Here is a 22,506-nt window from a genome sequence, read left to right as displayed (position 1 = left end):
CAATATATCATTTTATTTATTTTATAAGATTTAAATACACAATTTTAAGTTGTTCAAAAAAATTAGTCTGATAGTTGTATTTGTACTATGATAAAAATATATTAAAAAAAATTTTCTTTATCAACCTATATAATTGAGAAAACACTTTTTTGGTATTTAAATTTAAGATTTTCTGGTTTAATGAATTAACAAACCTTTAATCAAACCAAAAAATTTCTACAAACTTTAAAAGTACTTTTGAAAATTATCCTTTCATTAATGATAACATAAAAATCAGAAGACAAATCTATATGTATATCATTGGTAAAAACACAAGTTCTAATGCCAACATGTTTGTTCACCACATAATTAAATTAGATATAATATTGGAGCCGATTATCCAAACCAAGAAAGAAGAGAAGTAGAGAACCAACAACATCCATAGTTTTTGAGCACTATGAGCCAAACAATTAGGCCTGTTCGTTTGCTCATCCAGGTGATCCATCTGGGTGAAGATGCAAATTGATGTTCGTTTTGTGCATTATAATGCTACATCCAGATGGATCACCCAGCTGAATTTTTAAAAACTCATCTCAAATTCTCACCCAAATGAAGGTGAGTCTTGATGGTGCATCTGGATGCATCTCTAGTTCAGTCCAAAATAATAAATGACAAAAATGACCTTTTAAAATCAAAATATTATTTTCAAACCGTAAATTCTATTTTTTTGCATATACATTTTTCCGCTATAACAAAAAAATGCATTTTCTCGCAAAACTAAAAAACACATTTTCCCGCCAAAACCGCAAGATGCATTTTTCCGCAAAAAAACATAAAACACACATTTTCATAAAAACACATGTTTCAGCTAAACCAGTAAAACCGCACTTTTCGACCAAAACCGAAAAAACGCATTTTCCCGCCAAAACCCAAAAACGCATATTCCCGCCAAAACTCCAAAAAACATTTTCCGGCCAAAACCGCAAAAAGCATTTTCCCGCCAAAACAGGAAAAAACGCATTTCCTCGCCAAAACCGAAAAACACATTTTTTCCGCCAAAACCGGAAAACAGAATTTTCCCGCCAAAACTGGAAAATGAAAAATTTCCCGCCAAAACCGGAAAAATGCATTTTCCCGCCAAAACTGAAAAACACAATTTTAACGCCAAAACCGAAAAATGAAATTTTCCCGCCAAAACTGGAAAAACGTATTTTTCCCGCTAAAATCGGAAACCGTATTTTCCCGCTAAAACCAGAAAAACACATTTTTCCGCTAAAACCGAAAAAATGCATTTTTCCGCTAAAACTGGAAAAACGCATTTTCCCGCTAAAACCGGAAAAACGTATTTTCTCGCCAAAACCGGAAAAATGTATTTTTCCGCCAAAACCGGAAAAATGTATTTTCCCGCCAAAACCGGAAAAAAGTATTTTTCCGCCAAAACCGGAAAAAACATATCTTCCCGCCAAAACCGGAAAAACGTATTTTCCCACCAAAACCGGAAAAGAGCATTTTCCCGCGAAAACCGGAAAACTGAATTTTCCCGCGAAAACCGGAAAACTGAATTTTCCCGCCAAAACTGAAAAAAAATGTATTTTCCCGCCAAAACCGCAAAAAATGATTTTTCCCGCCAAAATCATGAAAAAAAAACTTAAAAAACTTTTCCCGTCAAAAACACTTTTCACGCCAAAACTTCAAAACACACTTTTTCCGTCCAAACCGCAAAAAACGTATTTTCCGCCAAACCCATAAAACGTATTTTCCATAAAAATGCATTTTTCGTGAAAAACACATATTTCCTCAAAAACCGCAAATATATTTTCAGGCAAAACCGTAAAAATGCTATTTTTTCGCCGAAACGTTAAAAATTATATTTTAGTCATTTTATTAACAAGTTCACCTGGATGCAGATGGAAGTTAAAAAATGAAAATCAAACGAACATAGTTACATTCAGATGATTCATCTGAATGCATGGACGAAATGAAGAAACGAACAACATCCAGATGGAGCATCTGGGTAGGACATCTAGATGGACCATCTGGATGTATCTTCCAGATGTACAAACGAACAGGGCCTTAGTCAAAAAAGTTTGACATCATATGGAATGAAGAAGAAAGAAAAGAATACAATTTGGAATGAACATATTGTGACCTTAGACTTAAAGTGCCCCCTTCGCCTTCATGCTTTTACTAATCCCACAAGTGCAATTCCACTAAACTTTATTGCGAGTGGAATCAAACGCATCGAACTCCTTTGTGCACGTATGTCACTGCTGCTTCAAAGTATCCTTTTGCTTGTTATCTTTTTGTTTGCAGTATTCATCCACACCTTTTTTAGCTAATGTCCCTTTCCTTAATGGGCCTTGAGCTTAAATTATATATAGTAAGACCATACTAATCCTATGACTTCACCTCAAAAGCGACTTTTTAAGATGTTGATGTCAACATTTTTTAACCATCCCTTATATATTAATTGAGGAACATTTGAAAAGATGTAACCTCAATTTTGTATTAATTAAAAGAGGCCCCAAAGCATAGGTGTCACTCAATTAGGTAGTCAATTACATTCAATTGAAAAATAAGTAGGTCCACATTCGATTTTTATATGTTGTTAGATATATAAGTTGGTCAAACTATATGATATAATGATATGATATGATATTTTCTTTCCTTAAATAAAACCTACGGAATTACCATAAATGACTAATATATATATGACAATTAATGAGTTTAATAATAAAGATTTGATAACAATGTATATCTCCTCCATCATTTTTTGCTTAATTTTATATTATTAAAATAAATTAAACAATCAAATTAGTTATAAAAATAAAATTTAGATTTTTTCGTATATGTTATATTTTGAATTTTTAAAAACGACAATAAATAACTAAAACTATTAAAATTATTATGTTAAAAATTAATGATCAATGGTTTAACATTTTTATTATAAGAAGATACACATGATTTGAAAACCATATGAGTAAAAAATATCATTTAATAATAAAATAAATAAATATATATATATATATATATTAAACACTATATACCATAAGATTACATAAATATTTTAATATTAAAACTTTCAATGAATTTTCAAGAACATTTATAAATTATAAACTTATTAAAGATTTCAGATTGAAAATTTTGTTATCGATGATTTAAATATTTTGTTATAAAACGATATGATAGATCATAGAACCGTATGATTATAAATTCTTATTTAATAAATAACTATACAAAATATACTATTCCTAGAAAAATAGGTTGGTCCATCTTAACTTATATTACACTTTTTATTAAATTAACGATCGAATTGATAAATAACGTACCAAAAAATGTTTTGCACTTTCCTTAAATAAAAGTTACAAAATTACCTAATATGATTAACGTATATGTGAAAATTAATTATAATGAATAATAAATATTTGATAACAATTTTTGTATGTTAGTTCTTTTTTTTAATTTTATATTTATTAAAATATCTTTAAAAATCACATTAAATATATAATAAAAACATTTATAATTTTTCTTATATGTTATATTTTGAATTTTTCAAAACGTCTATAAATTATTAGAAATTTGAAGATCCCCACTTTGAAAATTTTGTGATCAATAGATTATTTTTTTTGTCATAATAAGTTACAAATGATCATAAAATTGTATTAATATGAACTTTTATTTAATATTATAAGAAGATACACATTATTTTAAAACCATATGAGTAAAAAATATCATCTAATAATAAAACATATATATATATATAGATTATACTATATACCATAATATTTTAATATTAAAACTTTCAATGAATTTTCAAAAACATTTATAAATTATAAACTTATTAAAGATTTCACATTGAAAATTTTGTTATCGATGATTTAAATATTCAGTTATAAAATGATATGAATGATCATAGAACTGTATGATTATAAATTCTCATTTAATAAATGACTATATAAAATATACTATTCTTAGAAAAATAAGTTGGTCCATCTTGACTTACATTATATTTTTTTATTAAACTAACTATCGAATTGATAAATAATCTACCAAATTTTTTTTTGTATTTTCCTTAATTAGAAGCTACGAAATTACCTAATATGATTAACGTATATATGAAAATTAATTATTATGAATATTAAATATTTGATAACAATTTTGGTATCTTAGTTCTTTTTTTTTAATTTTATATTATTGAAAGATATTAAAAAATCACATTAAATATATAATAAAAACATTTATATTTTTTCTTATATGTTATATTTGAATTTTTCAAAACGTCTATATATTATTAGAAATTTGAATATTCCCACTCTGAAAATTTTGTGATCAATAGATTATTTTTTTGTTATAATAAGTTACAAATAATCATAAAATATAACGCATATGAATTTTTATTTAATAAAAATTCAAACTAAATAATATATATATATATAAACACTAATGATTTAAAGCAATAAGATTGGCTGATCAATTTAGTCGTCCAGTTGAAATCTTTCAAAAGTATGTGAAAGACTAAAGTCAAAGTAAATATGAATTTAGAATAGTAGTTATATTTTACTAACCAAATACCGGAAAAAACCGAACCGAACCGAAACCAACCCGATATTCGGATTGAACACCCGTAATCCAAATGAAGCCAAACTATTGTTTCATTCTCCAAAATATAATAAAAATAATAACTTAATCCCGCGCAAGGCGCGGGTCTTATCCTAGTACTATAGTACCCGTCAACATAACCTTTAGAAGTTATGTTGATTTGCACGCAAGTCTTTACATGTCTGAGTCATTAGCTGATCCTCTAGCATAAATTAGATGGCTTTTAAGAATTTCACTAAGACTAGCAAAAGCCAGCAACATTGGCGAATGGCGATCAAAGTTGCATGAATTAGTACAAACGCATTTGCTATCCATTCAAAAGAGACTGGGACACAATATACATAAACATTACTTTAGTACATAACTACATATCGAAATCTGGACATAAAATGAAACCTACACAAACACAATCTCAGGTAGTGCCAGTTGTACAACATATAGCAGCAGCAGTATCATCTAGTAAGAAACCAAAACTGGCATTTGTATTTTTCTCGACTGCGAATCCATGGTGGGAGCAGATGTATTTCTATGCGATATGACCATTCAGAAAACAATGAACAAAAACTGTTAGGTGGGTTCTCTAATTGAGATTATTGATTGATTGCCAAAGAAGACAAGGAGCACAAGTAATGAATGGACTTTGAAACTAAAAGAGCCTAATCATAATAATGAAGTCCCAAGCCCCATTTTGCCTCTCGACATGTGGAAAATAAACATGGCTCCAACACCACCGTGACTCTGATATATAATAAAGTTGTTGTTTTGCAAATAAGAGAATGATTTGATTGGCCAACAATATAAAACGGCTTAATCATGTATTAGAATATAATGATGGAGAATCTATTAGCAATAAACTTATATCAAAAATTTGACCCAAAGAAAGAACTAATAACAAATAATCCGAGAGGGGACGAGCAAGCGCCAGTCATGGCGTTAGCATCACGTGATAGAATCACTATTTCTAAACTTCCCCGCTGTATTTTCCCGACAAGACGCGACGATGACGTTTATTTTCCATAGTTCGTACAAAATATATATAGTTGCATCACCATATAGTTACATTACGGGTCCAAATTACAGTGAAGTTAGCATCAATTCAAAAGGTATTATTAGTTACTCATGTTCCAAATGTTTGTTCTCTTTCACAACAAAATGCACCTTGTGCAACAATATTATTCTATTGATAATGTAATATTTAATTATATCATCTCCAAATGTTTTGCTATTTTCTCTATTTAATAAATGCAGAATCTACTCAAATATATCTTCTGATATAGCATTTTCTAAATATAAATATAAATAAAAATAAAAAATACTATTTATTTCGTTAAATATGAAGAAAAAAGTTATTTAGTATAAGAAATTAGAAATAGAGTAGACGAGATTTGTCCCTAAATTTTAATTATAGAAACACATATAAAAATGAAGTGAATTTGTATAAATCGTATCGGCTATGTCCAAAACATTTGAGTATCGCCATATATGAGAAAATTTGTAAGAAATGAGTAAAATACAAATAAATCATTAGGTCGGCTATGTCCAAAACATTTGAGTATCGCCATATATGAGAAAAATTGTATTGCATGTGTCTCTCTCCCCTTTTCTCTCAAAATAGATAGTAATAATTAGTAAATATAAATTCAAAAAAATAGTAATTAGTAAATCTCTTCAACGTAATTTCATCACATTTCACATATTGTCATTGATGTATTATGGTCTAAACTAAATTCCGTATATATTAATCTTAGAGCATTAGTTAAATGACAACTTTAAAGATCATGCTTATGGTCAAGCTGAGAGCGCTCCTCATTTTTTTTTAATTTGATTAACTTTAATAGGATTATTAAATATTAAAAGTGTGACATTAAATGGACTATTCAATACTTTATTATATATCATTAAATTTGAATATTATCATTTAATGTATTAAAAAGGAAAAACGTGATTATTTTTATGGAAAGGAAGATTTAAAAAAGAATATGAAGCCAGAGGTTTGAGCAAAATTTGGTTGCATAACCTTATTTCTCTTTTTTTTTATTCGCTTTGCCGATAGAGAATGATTTTGATTCTCTCAATGGAAAGAAAATATTATGTTTTTAGTTCAGCCCATTTGAATTTGTTACTCATTTTAATTTGTTTTGAGTTTAACAGAGATTTTCAGAATCTATAAAATAAATTGAATGTAAAATTATATTACGTTTTTATATACGTAAAATCAATTACGATGAGAAAAATGAAAAGAACAAACTCAATTTTTAAACAATTACCACCATCAAATTATTAAAATAAAAACAACAAGAAAAATGATTTAATATTTTTTTTCGTGTATATGTTTTATTAAATTTGATACATGTTCTTACATGTATAGAAGAAAAAAAAAGACAAATTGCAAATAATACATAATTGATTTAAATTGCAAACATATCATTATTTTGGATATTTCACTCTTCACAAAGCGCATGTTATCACCTAATAATGGTTAAAATGTGGAGAGTTATTTAAAATCACAACATAGGACGAACTCACTTATATTATTTTCCCAAAACACTAACCAACCACTTGTGTAACTTGTAACATGTTACATTCATCACTAAATCTATTTCTTGTTAGAACAAATATAGAGAGCCAATTAAGAAATTTTTTACAAAAAAAAAACTAGTTATAAACAAGAGATAACCAACAAAGTCAATAAAATCCAAACTTCAACCATAATTTCCGGGATGAAGAGAGATCGGACCATAGGTCACAAGTCACAACTAGCTTTGCTCACTCCTCACTCCTACAAATTGATTAATAATTTATTGTAGTTAATTAGGGCGTCATTAAACGTCTCTCTAATCCTGTGGTCCATTTAACACTATTTAATTACATTGCATGTGACTACAGCTTCAACCTAGCGATCATCGTGGCATTTTCTCATGATATCAACTGCACTGCACTGCAGCAGCCTCTTAAATATAAAACCAAAAAAGAAAAAAATTATTTAAAAACATTGCACTCTATTATTTACATAGAAGAAGCTAAAGACAAAGCAGAGAGAGAAGCATACAAAAGAGAGAGATAAGAGCGCGATGAGACGTCAACCACGTCCACGTCCCTCTCCACCGCGTTCTCACTCGTCTCCGTCGTCATCTTCATCGGAGTTTGAGTTCAACGTCTCAATCTCTCCACGAAAAGCTTCTTCTTCGCTTTGCCCCGCCGATGAGCTCTTCTACAAAGGCCAGCTTCTCCCTCTTCAGCTCTCCCCTCGTCTCTCTCTCGTCCGTACACTCTGTTCTTCCACTTCTTCCTCTGACTACACTTCCTCTTCCTCCGCGGCACGTGACTCCACCGAATCTTCCTCCTCCACTGATTCCACGGCCTCTTTCCCTCTCCTCCGCCCTCCGCCGCTCGATGGCTGCGACTCTTCCCGTCCTAGCTCTGTAACCGACGAGGAAGATTCGTTCTTTAAGCCGACGAAGAAGAACACTAGCGGTGGTTTCTCACTCTCTAGATTCTCCGCTGTTTTCAAGAAAGAACACAAAACCGTCTCCGCCGCAGCTCCGTCGTCGGTGAAGAGAATGAGCTCCACGGCGAAAGAAGTTATCCGCAAATACATGAAAAAGGTCAAACCTTTATACGACAAACTATCTCAGAAACAGAGCACCACCGTGAAAACAGAGCAATCATCTCTCAAACATTCCGGCAACATCCGAGGAACCTCCACCGCCATTCCGGCCGCTGGCTCCAGCAGCGGAGGGCTATCTATCTCTTTCTCAGGAAACTTAATGAAATACACGAAGCGAGGACGATGTGCGGCGAGCTGTCCGTCGTCGATGAGGTCGTCTCCGAGTCACTCCGGCGTGCTGACACGTGGCGGGTTTCCGGGTCAAGGAGGAGGAGGAGGTAGCTGCAGCAGCAGCATCAACAACAGTATGTCTTCTTCGATGGAAGAGCTGCAGAGTGCTATTCAAGGAGCTATTGCTCATTGCAAGAACTCAATGATGCAGAAGAATATGGTTAGTAGTCTTGAGATCTAGTTTGATGCATCCATATATGTTTTGTTGTTCTTGTCTTTCTAGACATTTAAAACAAAATTTAATCTACTGTTTTGTCTTAGAATTGCCAGTGTGATCCAAACATCCGATATAATTAACGATGCTATTGGTTACTTTATCTGTTTGATTAACTTAACTCAGAATAAGACATTGTAGTTGGTGGTTCATTTCAAGATCCATCTTGGTTTTAATTCCTTTTCATATTATTATATATGTTATCCATCTTGATTGTAATGGACCAAAACTCATACATTTCATTCACATAACAAAACCAATCTTGTTTTATCCAATTCATATAAGTTCATTAGGGTTTTGTATATACTCCATTTTGTTTTCTTTGCTTCCATACCTTGTGGTTTGTTGGATATGAAGAATAGATTAAAAAAAAATTTAGAGAGCATAGAGACGTTGTGAAATAATTGAGGGAAACAAGAAAACGACGGTGGGGTTTATATTTTAAAAATAATTGTAGAATTGGATTATTGAGTACTCATCAGTACTCTTCTGCGATGGTTCAGTTCTTCGTACCTTATCACCTTCCTCTCTATGTGGTTATTGTCGGTGTTCTCCGTTAAATGATAAATAAATTAATGTGCCTTCTCCATATCAATATCTTAATCAGTGATCTCGCTTGAAATATCCAACTTTTTTTTTGTTTTTGCATCATATCTATCTCCAACTATTGTTGTGTGGACAATGGAACTCTAAACATTTGTGCGTGAGTGTGTTTTGAAGACATCTGTATGCCAAAAATATATTTTAGACATTGTTCTAAGAATGATTTAGACATGATGCAACCTACGAAATATTAAAAAGTGACTGAAAGTAATGTTACTTATTGGATTCATATAATGTACCTTTCCATATATTTTAATGAAATAACACACCTCGAAATGATTGATTGAACCAGATGAGATATCTATAAAGCGATCGTAATAGGTACGAATTTTCCATCTTTATTTATCTTCTAATTTACAAATAAGCACCTACGATTATTGTTTTGTTGTTAGAATTTTTCAAATTTCACGAACGAGTAAAAGAACCAAGCATAGAACCACCGCTTCAATGGTGAGAGCAAAACAAGTTATATTGTAATGGTCGAGTGATCAATGAAAAGGTAATGTAAGTAAAATATGTACAAAAATAAAAAGAAAACGGGCAAAACAGGTGAATACAGCAGGTAAAAACCAATAATAAACTTTTTGTTTGTTTGTTGAAAATGGTGGTTTTAAATGTTACTAAATTTAAAACCCTAATAAATTATACACTTTGATATCCGAGTGCCAAGTGGGAAAGATTCCTATGTGGATCTAGACCACAATTCGAATAGCACCATATACGATCTTTGTTGTTCCCTGTTTCAGCTACTCTAAATGATTAAATTGCTTGAATATTCAATTGTTTGCATGTCACATAGATCAGTCTGAAGTTTCATTGAAAACACTACAATCCTAATTTTAAAATTATAAAATCATAATTTTTACAAAAATTGGTGATTATCTTGTAGTTGTACCATTAACCGGTTAATTTGAAGTTTTGAAAATGCACATGTTTTTATAGATTTTGCTAGGGTATCTTGAAAATATATTATGATGGTAGTACAATCAATCGTATACGTGGAGTAGAAGCTCAAAAACATTAATCACATATGCATATGTTTGGCTCTAAGTGGTTGGATGTATACATGTGCATCTTTGCATTGAGAAGCGTTGGGTTCGTAATAAAGATTCTGATGTGGTCAAAGTCAAACTCCTCTTCACTTGGTTTATAGTCATACACTGTAAACTAAAATATTTACTTCTATATATCTTTTTAATCATAGCCAACAACAGCATCCTCATTCTTTTTTGTAAATACAGTATTCTCATTTAATGATGGGGCCCTTCATTTTTCTTTTTCTTGACCATTTTGGTGCTTAGAGCATCTCCAATGTATGTCTCTATATTTTCCTCTAAAATAGAGATCTCTATTATAGAGGTGGATTTGCTCCAATGTATGCCTCTATAATAGAGTTCCTCTATTTTAGAGGAAAATATAGAGGAATCCTACTTTTTACCTCTATATTTAGAGATGAAAATAGCAAATCTCTATATTTTCCCCTATAAATAGAGGAACTCTATTATAGAGGCATACATTGGAGCAAATCCACCTCTATAATAGAGTTTCTCTATTTTAGAGGAAAATATAGAGATAAAAATAGAGGTGGGTTGGAGATGGTCTTATAAAATACAAGCACACTAGGTGATAACCCGCGCCTTGCGCGGAATAAAATTATTAATTTTAATATTTATAAGATAAGAAGATATTAAATCTGTTTAGTGTGGACATCGATTTGGTTTTAGGTTAGATTTTTTTAGATTTAACTCTTTTAAAATATAACAACTATTCGGAAGCTGTATTTATTTTGGTTTGTTCGATTAAACTGATTTTCATTTTTCTTTCTTTCGGTGATAGATTGCAGTTGGAATATATATCGATTATTGCAAACTTTATGTAAAAAACTTGATATCTTACCTGATACAATCAGTTAGATTTAATGCGATCATCTTCATTTTTTAAATAAATATATAATAAATATCTTAAGCAATTAGTAATTGAAAGATACATCATTTTTCTATAGAATTCGGTGTAGATAATCCTCCATCGAAAAATTCATAGGCTTCAGTATATGAGTGTTTCAAACTTATTATATTATCAATAGCTAATAAATAAGGGCGACATACTATAAGTTATAAATAATAGAAAATTCAAATTTTTATTAAGTGATCAGAAAAATTCACCAGCATCATCGTAAATATTGTCAAAAACTTAAAATAAGTTTGATTATTATTTAAGTCAACCTCGGAGTGGTATTGCCAGCTTTTGTATCTTTTAGTGTGACAATGTTGACATTAACAACCATAATAAACGTTAGCTTGTTCTTACTTCTTAAAGCTTATCCAAAAACCTTTTTTCTCATTATGTTAAAAGGATTTACCGGGTCAATGGGTCACTGGATCGACCGCGGATGAATCTTGGGTTAATAAATAAATTAATTTTATTATATAATAATATATTAGCTATGAAAATAAAAATATAGAAACTAAAGTTTAATATTTTCTAAATATTTTTTAAAACATAAAATAATAGTTTGGATATGTATATATTTTATGTTTAAAAGGTATTTAGAAAATACTTAACTTAAGTTTTTCTATTTTTATTTTCATTTTACATACAAAATATCAAAAAATAGTTTAGACTATTTAAAATTTTCTGTAACAAAGTAAAAGTTATGACATATTTAAGATATAAAATTCATAAATATTTATATTTCTAATTTGAATAATAAATTAAACTTCAAATTCAAAATAAACTCAAAGTGAAAGATCATTGTAATAAATTGCCAGTAACAGAAATAAACTAACATCAAATCACATCAACTAATTTTGGTTCTCTCTACTATCGTTCACTTCATTTTATTCAGGTGACATAATGAAATCTTCATCAAAATCTAAAAATCACAAATATAAAACTGAAATGGGAAAACCGAACTTCTTTTTTTTGTCAGCACCTAACTTCTTAATTGGAAACTTAGAATATAAACATTATCTAAAAACTTAAAAAAAGGTAAAAGTTATTTATTGGTTCAACCGGCGGTTCAACCGCTATCAGGTTCCGAGTTTTAGTGAGTTTCTGCGGGTTTTTGTGGGTTTCTAAATATTGAGTTTTTCACAAAACCTAAACCAGATTTTTTTCTGGGTCACCGAATTTACTGGTTCAATCGCGGATCCGGGTCGGGTTTCAAAACACTGGTTAAAAGTGTTATTTTAGAGTTCTTTGTTTTGTTTCAAAAAAGAATCGGTTACGTACGTTTCAAACTTTCAATGTATTATCACACTCAATTCCAATATATCGAATTAGCTGTAACATGAATATATTTGTGAGTATGAAACAATTTATCTTCAAAATATGTAAAATATCACTCTTTCAAAACATAGCTACGGGCTAACAAACTCTCACATTTAATCTGATATTTACATTTCAATCAAACTCAAGGTTCTTGAAATATCAGAAAGCTTGTGTATATATGTTATTAGATTATTCTTTCGTAACTTACACATAAACACCTTAAATTATTATATATTCAAATAATTTTACAGAACTAAACCAAAATTGAAAGAAACACTAAACATAAGCCAAAAAAAGCAGTAAGTCGAAAACAAATTAAACCTAAATCAAAATCCAAATTTCATCGTCATCATCACTCGCACCACCATTAAGCTTTGTCTTCACTCTCCGGTGAGCAGATGCGTAAGCACCACCACCACAACGCAACCCTTTCTGTACCCTAAAAAATATAAAACCATAGAGAGAGAGAGATTGACAGGCGAGTTCATGGGAAAGAGAGTCTGAGAAGAAATTGATGACCGTAGACGTCGTTGTCTCTGCCACGCCACCTCCGCCGAGCTTCCGCTTCACCCTCTCCGTTTCCATTGAAGTCAAAGAACGAAAAAGAGTCTTTATAATTAATGTATCTTATGTGTTGCATTTTTGCAACTTCTCTAAAAAGTTAACAAAGACGCAGTTTTTGGTGTTGCATTACTTTTATCTCGTGTGTTTTAGAATTGAAGCATATAAGGAAACAAATTGTGAGAAGGGCTATCTAATCGACACGTGGCAAATGTAATGTGAACGCATTAAATGCAATGCATCCCTTTTAATATATAAGGGATTGAATTTTTAATTATTTTTTTTGATGATTTTGGTATGTGGAATTTCGAGAAGATCTGATTAGTGCCAATGACCGTCCATCGGAGCTTAGCCGGGGAGCCTGTCGAGGAATCCAGGAAGGCTGGTGATCATCCATGTAAATTCTATCAGTGGCCACACGTTATCAGGCTTCTACGTATTGGATCCGAAGGTCCTTCAAAATAATCACTTTTCAGCGGCACTCAAACCCATAACTTTCCAGATTGTGTTTAACCATTGGACCACTAACACGTGGTTCAATTATTATTATATATTGGAACATCTTCGTCATTATCACCATTTTCTTCAAAAAAAATTTTATACATATATATATATATATCTACATATTGTGAAAATAGGAATACTGAATACATTTGACCAAAAAAACAGGAATACTGAATACATGTTTTTTGTGACAAAAAAAAACTGAATACATGTTTAGTATAAGTATCTATTCACTCTGTGGTTTATTATATAAGTTATATTGACTGTTTGTGTCAAACAAAATTGATGTAATGTGGAATTGATGTAATGTGGAGTTAGTATATACTATAGTACATAGCTAGTGTGATTGATGATTAATCGAAAGAAGCAGTAAATATTAAAAGATATAGGTTGGAAATTTGTCTTTGCGTTGCATGGAAATGGAGAGTTAATGACAAACAGGGACATGTGTTTAGTAAGATCTTTGGTAGCCAGGGCCGGGCCTGGATACAAGCCCATCAAGCATTTGCTTGAGGGCCGATCAGTATAAAATAATTTATGGGGCCAATTTTCTTAAAGATTAGGTAGCAGAGATGGTTAAAGAAGCTGTTATTTGGGTTTCCTTTGCTGGGCGTCCTGGGTTCGAGGGATGGGTAGAGCAGTTCTGGGTCAAATTTTTTTTTCTCGCTTCTAACCTGTCAAATGTCAGGCACGGCCCTGTTGGTAGCATCGCTATCCTATGTCTCACTCCTATCAACGACAATAATAAATACTTGCACCGTCGCATAAATTTAAGAGGACTATACGGTGACTGGTGTGTAACTAGGCGAATGATTATATCTGCAAATAATACAAAATGGAAGTTATTCTTCTAAATGACATTGTTCTTATAAAAATAATATTCACGGTTTAATTCAGCTTGTTTTTCTTTAGTTTTAGGTAGTTCCGTAAAAATATTTAGATACTTACTATGTATGAACCCTATTTTTAGAAAAAAGAATGAACCCAAATTTTATAAATTTTCGATTAAACTAATTCAGTTAGGCGTTGATTTAATTTAGTTCATAGCAAAACTGCATGAAAACTCTTTAAGCAATAAACCACGCGGTTGTAGGCCAGACGCACTTGAGGGAAATCTGATACGGTGAACCCGAAGCTCAATCTCTACTGGTCATGCGAATATGGACTATTGTTTTCGGTCTATTTGAATGTTCAAAAGAGGGTCCGTCCGTAGGCTAATCTCCACCATGAGTTAGGTATGTGTCTTTAATAAACTTGAATTTAATCATTTTCAGTCAAAAAAGTTCTTTAAGCAATATATTTTATTTTAAATTGTTATTTAACATATGTTACAAAAAAAATGTTATTTAACACTTAAAAACATTGTGTACTCTTTTGCATGATTATATACCAATTTCCCCTAAAATTAGAAGAATCTCTATAATATTGTTTGAGAAGTCACATTCCTATGTGTCTTTCACGTTAATTCTCACGATGATTGATTATAATTGATTATACTGATACTTTTAATAAATTAAAAATATTATATTAAAATACTATTATTTAATTTTTATTTAGTTTCCTTTTTAAAATTTTCCAAAAACATATACATATCATAAAAAAAGATAATCGACGTAAAACTCAACTTGTATATAAAAGATGCACCACAACCAGTCAACCACCATCAGAATGGTAGCTTAACGCTTTGTTTAGTAAAAGATTTGGTTCCCCTAAGACCATTTCCAACCCATCTCTATAATAGAGATCTCTAAAATAGAGATAGAGGAAAAAATAGAAATGGTGTTTTTGCTCCAATGTGTTCCTATATAATAGAAGAATGTTATATTTACCTCTATCTATTTTTTCCCCTAAATATAGAGGAAAAAATAGCATTTCTCTATTAATAGAGGCAAATATAGCATCTATACTATTAAAGCAGTATCCTATTGTCCTTTTTACATTAGCATGCCCTTTTATTTACTAACATTGTATGTTTCATTAAGGGCAATCAAGTAATATTATTAACACATTTATATTGGGACATTTTTTCGGATCCAACCCACATCAGATCTCTCTTGGGTCATTTGGGCCGATTAAGAAATCAGATCCAATTCTCACATTTTTTTTTCTTTTGGACCATTGAGTCCAAGTTCAAATAATTTTTTTTTAGGGAGAATTTGTGATATAACCATATTAAAAAAAGAATTAAGAATATACACATAGTTTGGGAAGTGTGTCTATTTATCACATAAATAGACGTTAGACTCCTCCGTAGCGCGTGAGCGTTTGTATGTCACATAACAGTTAGATACTATTCTATTTATAATGTCAATATAGAATAGATCATTTGAAAAAAAATATAACTATAAAAAAGAATTTAGTTTCTGTGTATTATTTATTTGTAATATTTAGTAAAGTAAACACAATGTCTAATATGAAAAAACATAATTGTTATAAAATAGATGCTTAAATGTATGTTATAGCATATGAAAAGCATATTTGATTGGTATAATACAAATTAGAAAAAAATGTTATTCTATATTTGATGACCATATAGTATGGTACGTGAAAAACTATATACGAGAGAGAGAGAGATAGAGGGAGGGAGGGAGGGAGGGAGAAATAGAAGGGGAGAATGGGGGAGGAGGGAGAGAGAGAGCAAAAGAAAAAATATAATAATCATAATTCTATTCCATGTTTCGTAAATAGAATATAATACAATAATATATTATTTTAACATTATAGAGAAAGAGGTAACAAGGCAAGCGGAGAGGGAAGGACATAAGGAGACAAATAGAAAAGAGAAGACAGGAAAATGAAAGAAAATGATATTGTATAATTATAATTATATTCTATATTTCAAAATAGAATAGAACATAATCTTAGTATAACTGTAAATATTCAATTTTATAAATATATATTAGTTTTACAAAATTCAAAATATTTCATATACAAAAAAAAATCTATATTTTTTATAGATATATAAAAATTCCGAATTAGTTATTTTTAAACTTATAAAATTAATTAAAAAAGAAAGGTGAAAGTGAAGAAGGACAAAATAGTATATATTGTATAAATATCATAGCCTCTTAGATGTTATGGTTACATGCTTAATTTTGCCTTGTCTTATAGTTACGTCTCCCAATTTCCCTTTTTTTCAACTATTCTTAATTTTTTTTTCTTTTCTTAGTATAATTTAAGCATTCATAAAAAATTGAATTTTTTCACTAAAAAGTATAAATCTTTATTAAAAATATATAATTTTTTTATTAAAATATTAACCACATAATAAAATTAATTTATCAGAGTTATACCAACTTAATTCATTAAAGAAATAAATTTTAATTTTTTAAACATAAATAGTCATTTAAAATGAAATACGATAAATAAAGATAAAAGTGTAAGTCTTTTATAAAATAAAACACAAATATATAAAAATATAACATTTACTAAATATTTGTCAATTGAAAAAATAAAAAATAAATCCGCACTTTAAAAGCACGAGTCAAAATCTAGTTCTTCTATTATAAAGGAACACACTGGAGCAAAAATACCATCTCTATTTTTTTCTCTATTTTAGAGATCTCTATTATAGAAATGGATTGGAGATGGTCTAACAAATCACTTCTCCATTATTATCTCTCGCAAACCAGCTAACATTGCAGCGGTCTCTTTTAATTTGGCCAATGAGTCTCCTAACATATCTCAGAAACATATTAGTAGTAACGGGTTGTCTGCTCAACTAAGCAGCCGATTAACTACATATTTGTATAAATCTTTATATAGATTATGGAGGAATCCTAAACATCCGTACACATTATGTCAAATAGTAACGGGGTTTCTCTGTTATCCAATGAACAAGCCAAATAGCCAAATAGGTTACATATTTGTGCAAATATCTAGACATAGCTTACACCACCAAGTAAAAGGCTAAACTACCTTTAAATACAAAGTACAAACATATGGTAAATAATACACTAGATCAACAAAAGAAAAACAAAAAGAAGAGAAGATTCCAACTTCCAAGAGTTGTGTAGTCGTTGTTGCCTTTCTCCAATCTTCTGCTTTCTCAAAAAGAACGTGGGCTTGGGGCTCGCCTGGGCTAGGCTATGCTAGATCAAAGACATTTGTGTCTGTATATGCTAAGAATAACAAAAGTGCCTACATTCAATAAAGAGATAGGTTTGGGCCGTTTGGCTTAGATGTACGCAACAAAACAAACAAACCGAAAAAGCCGTCTATAGTCAATCATAATCCTAAGGTTCCCGGGATTCTCTTTCGAAACTCCAAAACTCTTGTCTCTCTATATTAATATCTTGATTCTCGCATACGGAAAAACATCACTTATCTTTTTTCTAACTCCCTGTTTTCTTCTATTTCTTCTTCCTAAAAGAGACTTTAACGTTCAAGATGGTATTGTGGGAATTCGGATATGGATCTATAATATGGAACCCAGGTTTCGATTTTGACGAAAAACTCATTGGCAATATTAAAGACTACAAACGCGTCTTTGATCTCGGTATGTTTACAACACACTTGTTCTTGAATTATCAACAAAGAAATAGATCAATGTTGCTAAAAAAAATTCTGATTTTTTTTCTGCAGCGTGTATTGATCATAGAGGCACGCACCCCTGAACACCCTGCAAGAACTTGCACGTTGGAGCAAATATTCTTTAAAACACATATTTATTATTATTAATTAAAATATTACTGAAATACTTGATATTTTGGACAGTGGGGTGCTGCTTATTGTGTTCATGGAGGACCTGAGAAGGAGAAGCTAGCCATAGAGTACTTGGAACGAAGAGAGTGTGAATACGACTCTAAAACCCTTGTCGAGTTTTATACGGTAAAGAAACTTGTTGCTGCTGTTGTTGTATTTTCCAAAATTTAGAGAGTTTTTTTTTTCAACATAGTTTCTATTCACTGGATGCAGGAAACTGACACCTCCGAACCAATCTTAACCGGAGTTATCGTGTACGTTCCCCTTTTGTCTCTTGATGTTTCTAATTTAAAAAATTCAAAGTTAAAACTCAGTGTTCTCTCTCTCTCTCTCTCTCTCTCTCTCTCTCTCTCTCTCTCTTGTGTAGCTTTACGTCAACACCAGACAAAGTGTCGAACAAATACTACTTTTGGAGGAGATGGCCATGCAAATCGCCACAGCTTCTGAACCTTGTGGGAACAACCGGGAGTACCTTTTCAACCGGGAGAAAGCAATCTGTGCACGACATTGGTGAGCTTCATAATGATTTTGCATTGAATAGATAATTCAATATAAGATTTTTGGCGTTGATTTGTTTTGATGAATGTTGTCAAAACAGAGCATCAGGAAGAGTTCGTGATAGAATTGGCGAATGAGGTGAGGAACACAGCTAAACTTGCCAAAGGAAGTGAAGGCATTGTTGAAACCTGTGGTTTCTCGTGTACCCACCCATCAAAACTCAGTCTCAAGCTTAACTTTCACATCAGTTACCCCCATAAACAACTAATTTCGAATTAATTACACAAATTATATTAATTGCAATTAAAAATTCAAAACATGTTTAGAATCACGTTTGATTTTATTACGATCTGACACATACTGACGGGCAGATCCAAATGAATCATTTGTTTATTTATATAGATTCTAGAGTCATTCAATTTCAAATAGTATTAAGATTAGGAATTTACAATGTAAGAAAATTGCATAAAGTTATAAGGAGATTTCTTTAGAAATATGAAATATTGAAATGTTATACTTACCAAAAAACGCATAATCTCTATTAACTAACTACCGTAATTTTCCTAACTAACACAAGAATCTTACTCCAAAATATCAAACATCTTGTAAATAAGGAAACATTGCTTTAAATCTTTCTAACTAACACAATTTCTTTTTCTTTTTAATAAATAAAAGGAGATATTTGGTTGAAATAATTTTTATTAGTATTATATACAATCTTTCTAACTAACACAATTAAAATAATTTTATTAGTATTATATATGTTTATATCAATTTAAACTTTATAAATATTTTCTTTTTATTATATAGGTTTTAGCCACATCTTTTTATTATATATGTTTTTGAAAAGATTAAAGAATAAGGAAAATAAGCCTAACTAACAAAATATATTGAATAAAAATAGTAATCAAATAAAAACTTTAACAATGATAATTAGACATTGTATTTTAGATCATTAATGACATCTTTGTAATTAACCATCTTAAGATTTGACGTGAGTGCGACACGTAAAAAATGATTTTTCAAATAATAATATAGATATGTTATATAACTATGGTAACTATGCCATATATTTTGACTATATAACTAATACTAGATTTGACCGCGCTTCGAAAGCGCGGGGTTTTTTGGATTATACTCAAAGCGCATTTTTTTTAGTTATAGACAAAATTTGACATGACTTAGTATTTTGCAGTTGTTGTACATTATTATGTAACAAAATTGTATAATATTGAAGAAAAAAATTTGTTTAAAATTATATAATTTATGAATTAGTTTATTTGAGATTTTTTATGTACATTTTTATATAATTCTCTTTCTTAAACCTAGACATTTATTCGAATCTGAAAAAAAATCGATAATGTCCGAGTCCAGGGAAATGTACATATTGGGTATTTTTTAGACCAGAAGATCTTAGTTTGGACGTTCCTACCTAAACCCGGTGGATCCTACCTAAACCTAGTCGGATACCCAACGTACATAAAATGTTTTGTGTATATTAGGTATATTTCAGTATTTTGGATATGTTTTGGATATTACAGATATTCTTTTTTTTTTAGTTAAGTTTTGAGTTATACTTTCAGATTTCATGTAAAAAATTTAAAAAATTTTAAAAATATTTTTGGTATTTTTGGTTTTTCGAGTTATATTTCGGAAAGCATTTCAGATCTTTTTCGAGTATCTGAATATATTTTGGATATTTGTTGAGTTTTTGGTTATTTTTCAAGTTTCAGATTATTTTAAGGTTTTCGGGTATTTCTAATCTTTTCATATCTTAATATCTCAACCAACCTAAACCTTATCTAGTCTTTTCATATCTTAATATTTGAACCAACCTAAACCTTACACATACCCAAATATTACATGTATGTTAATTGTATTTGATTTATTATTCCGAACCGACCTGGACATGGAACCAACCTAAACCCTAATTACAAAAATTCAAATATTTATTGGGTCTAAATGTTTAGGATCCAAAGAACCGAGATAAAACGCACTTGACCAGAATATCTGAATACCCAGACCTACTCTCTCACTATATTTTGTTTATTTTATAAGAGTTATATTTGTTAAATTGATATAGATTAAGATTTACTTAGTAGATTTTTTAGCTAATTCAATAGAACATATTTGTATGTTTTCAATATTTTTTAAACTTTCTTAATAATTATTTTATAATAATTTTTATAAAAATAAAGTTGACGTAATATATATATATATATATATAACTTTGTTTTAACATATGATTTGCCAAACTATTTTTTATTAAATTTGAGTTTGTAAATATTTGAAACTATATAATGTAAAATGATATAGTATAATATGTTTAATTATACAATATATGTATAAATATTGTAGATCCTCAGCATAAAGTTAATTTATAGAAGAAGTGTTTTATATAAAACGAAGAGTAATAATAATAATAAAATTTAAAATATGATTTTGAACCATGTTTTTAGTTGATGGATGATTGTATTATTAGACGTCTATCTTTTCTCATCATGGGAAAGATTATATATATATATATAGCACTAAATGAAATATGCAGTTCACTTTAATCAAGAAGTATAAACAATAATCAATAAAATAGCACATATGGACATGCTGCATAGATAGGAATGCACAAAAGGGTGCAACAAACTGACGATATAAATTTGATTTCCATAATTCGATTCCTTTTGACTCTAAAGTTTTAGCAAAGTCCTCATAACTTGATTCCCTCAAATTTCGGTAACAAACTAATGATATTAATTGATAATATCACGCATATTGTTAGGGGAAGGAATAAAAATTGGTTAAATATATGGTATTGACTAATATATTGTTACAAACATATAAGGTAAGACCAATAAAAATTAAGTCTAATGAAAGGGTCCAAACAACTTTTATAAGTAGATTTTTTAGGACTCCTTCCTTTTAAATAGTATTGATTAGAGAAATTCTTTGAAATATTATAAGTTGGAAACCAATTTTCAAAAACAAATTCAATCAAAAATATCTTAACACTTGAATTTAGGATTTAGTGATTATTGTTTAGGGTTTCGTATTTTTGTATCTTAATTTTCAGATAATTTAAATTTGAAAGAGTTTCTCAAAAAAAAAGGTTAGAAAGAAAAAAATTGCTTGTATAGTGGAAATAAAATTTTACTCATGCGACCATGCACAATGGTTTTATTATGCAATAACTATCTTTTTATCTTTTTGCAATCTACATTACCATATTACATTTTCTTTTATTCCAAATAATCATTAACATTTGTTTTACTTTTGTGTTATAAAATGTTTTGTTTAAAAATTCAACATTCTACCATTTTACTGACAAAAATAAATATTTTTAATTTTTAATTTTAATATTTTTTCTTTATTTATATAAATAAGGATTTATGAGTAAATAATATTGATATTATAATAAAAATATATGTCCAAATTTAATGAACCAATTCCCCATTTATACAGTATACAATAATGAATCTATCTATACTATTATTTGAGAAGTGAATTAGCTTATTTGTCATGTTCTTCATGATTTTAGGCTGAATCATAGTTTTAACAAATAATTTTAATTAGATTAATTAAAGTTTTGATATATTTAATGAATAATTATATAATTCATTATTTAAATAATTACAAATTAATATTATTTATTTCAAAAAATAGATTGAAAATATGTTTGAAAATAGAAAAGATAATTCCATGTATATATTTTGTGTTTATTCACATCTTTCTTTCTTATTTG

The 22,506-nt window shown here is 29.7% G+C and overlaps 2 protein-coding genes across 2 annotated transcripts in view; both read left to right on the top strand.

Annotated features, from left to right (window-relative positions):
* LOC103874503 overlaps nucleotides 1-22,506 on the top strand; it is a 524,448-nt gene that overhangs the window by 300,847 nt on the left and 201,095 nt on the right. The window lies entirely within an intron of this gene.
* LOC103874457 (probable membrane-associated kinase regulator 1) lies at nucleotides 7,192-8,826 on the top strand. The gene has a single exon (XM_009152883.3). It carries the CDS (start codon nucleotides 7,650-7,652, stop codon nucleotides 8,595-8,597), a length of 948 nt encoding a protein of 315 aa, XP_009151131.1. The 5' UTR covers nucleotides 7,192-7,649; the 3' UTR covers nucleotides 8,598-8,826.

Source organism: Brassica rapa, chromosome A06 (assembly GCF_000309985.2).
Source record: "Brassica rapa cultivar Chiifu-401-42 chromosome A06, CAAS_Brap_v3.01, whole genome shotgun sequence".
Taxonomy (NCBI): domain Eukaryota; kingdom Viridiplantae; phylum Streptophyta; class Magnoliopsida; order Brassicales; family Brassicaceae; genus Brassica; species Brassica rapa.
The sequence above is the reverse complement of the archived record's forward strand: the minus strand, read 5'-3'. Positions and strand labels throughout refer to the sequence as shown.

Excerpts from the sequence above, each read along its gene's own strand:
- LOC103874457 (XM_009152883.3), top strand. The coding sequence starts at position 7,650 with ATGAGACGTCAACCACGTCCACGTCCCTCTCCACCGCGTTCTCACTCG.